The 9,116-nt window shown below is 42.7% G+C and overlaps 1 protein-coding gene across 1 annotated transcript; it reads right to left on the reverse strand.

The window, feature by feature from the left end:
• Window positions 1–1,575: 1,575 nt before the first annotated feature.
• On the reverse strand, window positions 1,576–7,069 carry LOC113118198 (uncharacterized). Its single transcript, XM_026287181.1, has 2 exons — window positions 6,850–7,069; window positions 1,576–6,816 (listed from the first exon to the last, which is right to left on the reverse strand). Exons 1-2 carry the CDS (start codon window positions 7,029–7,031, stop codon window positions 5,634–5,636), a joined length of 1,365 nt encoding a protein of 454 aa, XP_026142966.1. The 5' UTR covers window positions 7,032–7,069; the 3' UTR covers window positions 1,576–5,633.
• Window positions 7,070–9,116: the final 2,047 nt, after the last annotated feature.

Below are 9,116 nucleotides of genomic sequence, written 5' to 3' on the forward strand. Positions count from 1 at the left end.
GTCCTGATGACAGGAGGTTGTGGAAACCATCTCTCACCGTATTACACACATCAGTTGATCTGCCAGGGGAAAGTGTTTCAGCTTATCAGGGCTGTAATCGGATATCTGGGCTGTGTGTGTGTGTTTATACTCTTTCTCCTCAGGGTAACAGGGTGTTTTGCAGTCAGGTATGGGTCAGGATGTATTGCTCGATGATTTCTCCTTTATGTTATTGTTTCCTTCCAGGCCAAATTCCAAAGCTTATACCTATGTGTTGCAGCGGTTGAGGGTTTACTGGTAAAAATAACATTGTGCAAGTGGGTTCAGGGATCGAGGCTTACTGGGGTTAAGTGGCTTGGCAGATATGGTTTCCATGAGCGTGAGCTCAAGATTACCTGGAAATGCTCAAATTCCACTTAGATTTTGGAGCATATTAAGTAGCTGTGCTTAGAAACCAATTCAAGGTAAAGTTACATTTAAAAGGAAACGCTCACCCCCAAAAAATGCAATTAGAAAATTCTGTTATCATTTATTCTTCCTCATGTTATTCTAAACCTGACTTTTTTTGTTTTGAAGCATTATTGAAATTAAAGTAATTATCTGGAAATCTTTCCTTTTGTTGCAACTCTTAATCTTTGTTTGCGCTTCCGCAGACGGAAACAAACTTGACACATGGAGATGTGATGTGCCAGGTTTCACTTCAGAGATGCAAAACAACATTGTTTTTTTGTGTGTCTCATATCCAGCACACACACAAGTACTTACAAGATGGTGCAACTGTAAATTATTGTGTGACTTTGCTAGCTGGCTGTTTATTGTTTTTACTATTACAATCATGGCTAAGTTGAGAGCTTGTGCAATTGTTTGTTGTGTTTTATTCTTAGGTTTATATATGTTTTTGTACAAGGGTCAAAGCCATTCAAGTTTCAAGCCATACAAGTTTCATTCATTGCTTAGTTTTGTGTGTATACAGAGGGAAAAGTGTTGCAATGCACCTGTTGGTGCTGCAATCCTAGGAAGTGGGCATATGCATGTCATCACTGTCTGGACTTCATAATCAAGCTCTCTCTCTCTCTCTCTCTCTCTCTCTCTCTGTGTGTCTGTCTGTATGTCTGTCTGTCTGTATGGCTGTTTGTCTTTCTCTCTCTCTCTCTTTCTATTTCAACACCTGGACGGACGTGGAGTGTGGGTGTGTTGTGTCAAATATTGGCTGCTGTCGAGCAATAAATTAAAACGAGGTGCAATTTCCTCCAGTCTAATTAGCAGTAAATTGGTGGTGTCTGTTTAGTCAGTCTGCCCAAGGGTACAGAGAGAGATTGACATGTCATTATGTAACTGGTCTTTTCTTTTAATCTTTTCTGCGTTGTGTTGTGTATCAATAAAGCTCGTGAAAACCAAACTCTTCTCCCAGCCTTTGTTTTTTTATTCACTGAGAAAACAGGATAACACAGAGTGAGTTGATCAGTTCCAGCATATTCGACACTCCTCGTGCTGGCACGCACTGGCCTTTTTACAAATGAACTGACCGAGAGTGAAAATTAAAAAAAATATTAAACATTGTTGAAGGATTATATTGTCACAAAACCACAACATAACCTGTACCTGAGAAAACAGGATAACACAGAGTGAGTTGATCAGTTCCAGCATATTCGACACTCCTCGTGCTGGCACGCTAAAATAAAACAAACATCTTTTACACTCTTCCCCAATGTCTAGCACTTGTCTTGATATCGAATACATGCTGTTGCTCATGATGTCTCACACATTTTGTAGACAGTAACAGACAGAATTTCAGAGCTACCAAACACACAACTTACCACTGGCCTTTTTACAAATGAACTGACGAACGCAACAGGGGCGTACACAGCACGTAGAACCAGCCAGCCAATAGGAAGCTCTGATAAACATTTTTCCATCTAGTCATTTGTAAATGTGATTATTTGATATATCATTATTTGCAAGTGGAGACACACTTTGTATATAACTCTGTTACATTCTCCCCTCCTGAACTCCACTTGCAACAAGTCTAACCTACCATGGCATAACATACTCACTACTAATGACACTCAGGTACAAATAACTGCAGAATACAAAACAGAAATATATAAATTTACACCTTGACAAAACAAAAACACATCAAAACAAGATGCAATTTGAATATATCCAAGATAAGAATGTTGATGAGCATTCCAGTTCATAGACTATTCTTACAAAGAATTAGAGGAGAAGGGGTTAGCTACGCCCCTCCAAACTCATAGGTCAACATGCCTGTTACATGTTCAGTACACTCAATCAACATAGAAACAGTCCCTTAAAATCACATCTTGGTATACAGACCAAATACATTCACAATATAAAAAAAACTAAATGGGAGAACAACAGGATCAAAAAAAAAAAAAATAAATAAGAAAAAAAATAAAATAAAATAAAAACAAAAGCATAACAATAAAAGTAGTAATAAAACAAATTAGATCCAAACAGGGGCGTTAACCTTATTGTCTACTTTTTGTACTTGCATTGTTTCTATAAGCCTCACCACCGGTCTGATAATTCTTCCAGCTCTTGATCTAACTGAAGTCATCAAACCTCCAACATCAGTTTTGCTGTCAAATTGAGCTGACACCACAGTAGGTACATTGCTTTGAGAGTCAACATCTGATGATAGATCAAATGCAGACAAATTCGAATTCATGTCCAGATCAGATTCATTGTCAATTGAACATGCAAATCCAACAGAGTCTTCCAACTCAGCCAATACCACGGGGTCACCGGAATCATTATGACACACAAGCCATTCTTGTGCACCATTGCCAATTTCCGAAACCTCTGACCCCTTTTTGGAATCTCTTGAAGATTCAAGCTCCGAAACCCATGCAACTGTTCTCTCATCAACTGTTCTCTCCAAGTGCTCTAGCGTGTGAGTTTGGTCACCGCCAACACACCTTTCCCCTCCCACAGGTCTCTCTGCAACATCATCAGGGAAAGGCAAAAAATTCACAGGCATGATCAAATTACGATGAACAATCTTCACTTGGCCTGAGGAAGAATTCTCAATTTTGAAAGTATTTGTTTCAACATTTTTGTCTACTACAATGTACAGACTGCTCTCCCAGCGATCGGACAGTTTTCGCTTGCCACGTTCACCCTTAATTGCCAACAAAACCCTGTCCCCAACATCTACTGGAGCACCCTTGAGCTTTCTGTTATAAAGAGCAGCATGTCTTTTCAGTTGTTTTCCAGCAGTCCTTCTCGCAATCGTCACTGCTTGTTTGAGATCTTCCATCAATTCCCTAACGTACTCATTGTAGTCAACAACATCATTATCTCGCAAAACTGACCCAAACACCACATCGACTGGGAGTCTCGGGGTCCTGCCAAACATCAGTTGAAAAGGTGCATATCCAGTGGTCTCATGAATCGTACAATTGTATGCAAATGTCAGAGATTTAAGCAGTCGAGGCCACCTTTGCTTCGCTGCAGGGGGGAGTGCTCGAATCATGTTTCCAAGTGTCCTATTAAATCTTTCCACACCCCCATTACCCATTGGGTGATATGGAGTGGTGTGTGACTTTTCCACCCCTGCAACTGACAACAGCTCAGAAATCAATGCACTTTCAAAATTTGCTCCCTGATCGGAGTGAATGCGTTTGGGAAAGCCATATATACAAAAAAAATTGCTCCATAATTGCTTAGCTACAGCTTTGGCTGACTGGTTTGGGCAATGAAAAGCATGTGCCATTTTAGTAAAATGATCAGTGACAACAAGTACATCCACTGACTTATTCCTGCTGTCCTCAGCTGACCAAAAATCGACACACACAAGTTCCAAGGGTTCAGATGTCATAATGTTTTCAAGAGGAGCCCTAGCCTCTGGCTCAGGTGATTTACCGTAAACACACCTCTTGCAGCATTTGACATAATCTCTCACATCCGCTTCAAGTTTGTGCCAGAAAAAACGTTGTCTCACCAAATACAATGTCCTCTGTTGGCCCTGATGGCCAGCGTCATCATGAACCCCCTTCAACACAGTCACCACCAATGATTTTGGGACAACATATTGGAATGACTTTTTCTTTGACACCACATCCCGAGAAACCCTGTAAAGTATCCCGGCTCTCATCTCAAACTTGTTCCAGGATCTAAGCAGCCTGACAACTTCCACTGGCTCCTGTTTACGCTCACGACTAGATGGTTTCTTACCCCTTTCTACATAACAAATCACCCTAGCCAATATGTTGTCGGTCCGCTGCCTATCTGCCAACTCTTCACGTGACAGGCCCTTCAATATTGGTTGATCAGTAGGTAAAACAAGATGAATCAACTGAGGCAACAAAAGGTCACAATGTGAGGTTACCAAATTAGACCTTTTTGCCTCCATGACCGCAGACACTTCCATCACAGACCAAGAACCAGATGGCCTACTTACCGGTGCTTGGGAATGCACTGCCAACATGTCACATTTTGCCTCAATACCCGGCTCAGTGTTTGGCTCAAAAGGGTGTGCAGACCATCTGAAAACCTCTTGCACTTGTTCCCCTTGGACTGCTGACGCATCTTGCAACAGCAAATTGTACGGTACTCTAGTAAGGCGATGCAAAGTGCTCTGTTTTACAAATGGCTCTCTACTAAGAGCATCTGCCACAATATTCCTTGAACCAGGTATGTACTTAATATCAAACTGGAATGGCGCCAACTTGGCAACCCACCTGTGCTCGCAAGCATCCAGTTTTGGTTTTGTCAAAATATATGTCAGGGGGTTGTTATCGGTCCATACTGTGAAGGGGCGACCTCTCAGCCAGTGACTAAATTTGTCACATACAGCCCACTTCAATGCAAAAAATTCCAGCCGATGCGCTGGATATTTTGACTGAGCAAATGAAAGTGACTTACTGGCAAAACAAACTGGCCTTGCCATATCCCCATTTTCTGGTACTTGTGAAAGTACAGCACCTAGGCCACTACTGGAAGCGTCCACCGAAACCAAGAAAGACCTGTTAAAATCTGGATGAGCCAATAAAACACAGTCAATCAGAGCCTGCTTAAGACGACAAAATGCCTGCCTACAATCATCAGTCCAATCCTCTGCAGTAAGTGTTCTTTTCAACACAGTCTTCTTAACCTTTTTACCTCTCTGACCCTTAGCGCCAGCAGTTAACTGGAACAGTGGTTTTGCAATTACTGAACACTGTTCTATAAATTGCTGATAATATACTACCATCCCAAGGAAAGAACGTATCTTTTGTTGGGATGGAGCACCAGTTTTGTCATCCATAAGATCCGACTCTGTCATTTCAGTAATCACCTTGATTTTATCAGGGTCTGAAGCCACACCCGCCTCGCTGACAACATGACCAAGAAACTTCACTGACCTTTGCATAAAATGACATTTCCCTGGAGCCAACTTCAAATTATGAGACTTCAGGCGCTCAAAAACCAGCTCCAATCTCTTTAAACCCAACTCCTCATCCGGAGCAAATACAAGCACGTCATCCAAGTAACAGAGAAGGCTCAAGAAATTTTGATCTCCAAAAATTCCGAGCATCATTCTCATAAAAGTTGCTGGGCTATTACAAAGTCCTTGAGGAAGACGGTTATACTCATATAACCCAAAAGGCGATGTGAAAGCAGTGTATTTTCGGTCTTCCTCATGTACTTCAACATTGTAGTAGCCGGACGTCAGGTCCATAGTGGAAAAAAAAAATGTTTCCACCCAGTGCAGCTAAAGCATCGGCTTGATGTGGTAATGGATGAGCATCCTTTATAGTTCGAGCATTGAGCCACCTAAAATCAGTACAAAGTCTTAAATCTCCATTTCTCTTCCAAACAATAACAAGAGGTGAAGCATATTCGCTACTAGATCTCTTGATAATGTCTCTCTCTTCCATTTCATCCAAGGCTTGCCTAAGCTTATCGTACTGATTAGGCGGAAGTCGTCTGTATGGGAGCCTAAATGGACGGTCATCACTCAGCCTTATCCGATGTACATAGCCCTCAACTTTGCCGCAGTCAAGTCTGTGTTTAGAGAAAATACATTCATACTTCTCAATTAGATCAACAAGTTTTTTTTTCCAATCAGAAGACAAATGACAGGAACTCAAATCAATGCCTGCGAGTCCCAGCTTCGTTAACCTATCATGGAACTCACAGTCTCTCCTGGGTACACCAATGTCAGACAAACTGCAACCACTTGAAATGTCATGAACCTCTACATTGTTGGTATGTTGTCTGATTGGGCATAATAACCCTCCATTTGTGACGCCTTCACATGCATCATCAAAGTCTTCCAGTGCCAAACATGGATAAATGTCAGCCAATTTTGCGTTACGTCTGAGAGTAATGGGCACCGATGAAGGGTTAATTACCTTAACAGGCACCCATCCATCAGCCCACAACCTTGCCACTGTACGACCAATCAAGATATTTCTGGGTCTGGAGCGTGCTCCACACGGCTCTGCAATGATGGCACTGCCTGCTGACAAATTGTTTAGATTAGAAAGCTTTGCCCAAACTAAATGCTCCTTTAAGGGTTCAAGTGTTACGGAATTCTTCAGTTTAACTGTCCCAACCTTTCCAGGAACGACTGCTCCGTTCCACCTCTCCACATTAGCCAGCAACTGAATAAGTTTACTATCCTCAGAATCCTTATTGACAGACATCCTTCTTTTAATCAATTCTCCTCGACTTTTCAACTCTTTGATCAGGTACTTTATCACATTGCTACCCACAATGATGTCATCATCTTGGCCGTCAACAATCAATGTTGGAACCTGAACAGTACACCCGTAAACAGTCATGTTTATGTCACACATCCCACTAGGTTTTGTTTTCGACCCTCCACAGCCGACCAGCACTACATGAGTTGGAGTCACCGAATCAGTCAAGGCTACTCCTGCATCCTTTAACTTAGACACAACCCCAGGGCTCACAGTGCAAGCCATAGAACCACAATCTATCATACCTTTAACAGTTAGTGTGTTTTCCAAACAAACGTCAGTATAAAACAATCCCTCATGCATTGACAGTTTTCGTGTGTTTTGAACTATCACAGTCATGTTTTGGTCAAATTCCTCACGCACAGTAGAATATAGTGATTCCAATCAACATCAAATACTTGGGGGTTTTCATTGGGCCCTGCATCTCCCCCCACCTCATGCGGGCCATTTAGTTTCCCTGCTGGCCAGAGGGACATGCCGTTGACGAGACCCTGACAAGCCCATCTGCAACAATGTTTGGGCATTCAAAACGTGTGTGATTTGGTGCAAAACACACAAAGCAAAGCCCATTTGCTCGACAGTGGTAAGAGGTGGTATGGTTAGAGTCTCCACATACCTTACACGGGCCCCACCTATCACCTTTAGTTTTGGGCCTCGGTCGAACAGGCTTTTCAGCAGGTTTTTGTCATCTCACTTGGAACTCTTTCCAACACATGTTCCAGTCGTGTGATCAGCCGCTCTAAGGATTCGACAGAACTGCAAGCAAAAGACTGCTGTACTTGAGGAGCATTACACTTGACTACTGATACCTCATTATTGCTAACTTCATCATGAGCAGTAGGTAAAACATGCAATACAGTTTCTTGTTTCTGAGCTAAACATGATAACTGATTTCGTGTATACTTGTTTTCCCTTTGAAATTCATCCAACCTTTCTTGCACTTCAGCAGCTGTCCAATGTTGCTGGGGTTTACATCTGAAAATCAGCTGCAATTGGGGATCTGGGCAATGTCTAACAAACATAACGGTCACCTCCTGAGATGGATTATCAAGTTTCTTCCCTTGTCTTTTCAAGCAGTCCTCTGCTACATCAATTGCCCTGTTTAACCTTATCCAATAATCAAATGGACTTTCTCCTTTTAAGGGCAGTGTAGCATAAAAATCAGCTAAGGGCATAGCAGAGTGCACAGTTTCACCAAAATGTTGCTTCAGAATGTCAAAAATAGGTCCAGGGCCATTAGTCAGGTCAGTTTTTGCGTAGTTGCGTAAAGCTATTTTAACAACGTCCCGTGCCCTCCCCATTAATCGGCCCAAAACCTCTTCAGCCTGACATTCTTGGCTATACTCACGCTTACGCAAGTATACTGACATCAATTCCACCCATTCATTACACTGTGCATTATCAGAACCATCCCCTCGAAAGTATGCTGGCTCTTTAACATCAGACTGTAATACCAGCTTCAGTTTGGTGTTCCAGAGAGTATGCTACTGCGCAGGTTGTTCAGCTCTGAATCCTTCCCCACCTCCCAACACTCTTGATTCCAAACAAGATACAATATTTTCACTGATGGATTGACCTATTTGTTTCACAACAGTGACCAACATATCTACAGGAATACTGCCCCCTTCAGGTAGAAGTCCCTAATGCAGTCCTATCTGCCATATTACCCCCGGACTGATCAGTTTTGAGAGTTTCTCCCACAATTTTTGAAAGCTACACATGGTGTGGAAGTAAGTGGATAGCCAGTAAGCCCTCTATCCACAGAAAATGTTAACATCAGTCTGGTACACCCCTCTCCCTCTGCCCAGGCCTGGTGTGTTATACTTTTCCATGTCTTTCCAAAAATCACACTACTAGTTAACTGAACCCAGAAATCTTTCAGAGAATAAGTATAGCAATTCAATTTTGCTATAAACCTAAAAAAATATATATATACTCAATTCAGTGCCTGTATTCATGTAGTAGTGCAAGCAACCACCCTCGTCTCACTTCCAAGCTCCACCCGTGTCAAACTCTGAACTTTGTTTCGATTGCCTCAAGTCCTCTGTGCACAGAAGCTCCAAAGTAACGCCACACGCCGATCCCCGACGTCCGCCTCGCGCCGATCCTCCGACTTCCGCCTCGCGACGATCCCCCGACGTCCGCCTCGCGCCGATCCTCCGACTTCCGCCTCGCGACGATCCCCCGACGTCCGCCATCGCGCCGATCCTCCGGCTTCCGCGTGCACAGATTTTTCACGTTTCAGCTGCACGCCAATGCCGGGTTCCGCCTGACGTTGCGCGTCCGACACAGGTGCCTTAGAAAGACCGATCACGGCACCAATGTAACCCTTTTCTTTTAATCTTTTCTTTGTGTTGGTGTATCAATAAAGCTCGTGAAACCAAACTCTTCTCCAGCCTTTGTTTTTTTTATTCACTGAGAAAA

The sequence above is a fragment of the Carassius auratus genome, chromosome 18, assembly GCF_003368295.1.
Source record: "Carassius auratus strain Wakin chromosome 18, ASM336829v1, whole genome shotgun sequence".
Taxonomy (NCBI): Eukaryota; Metazoa; Chordata; class Actinopteri; order Cypriniformes; family Cyprinidae; genus Carassius; species Carassius auratus.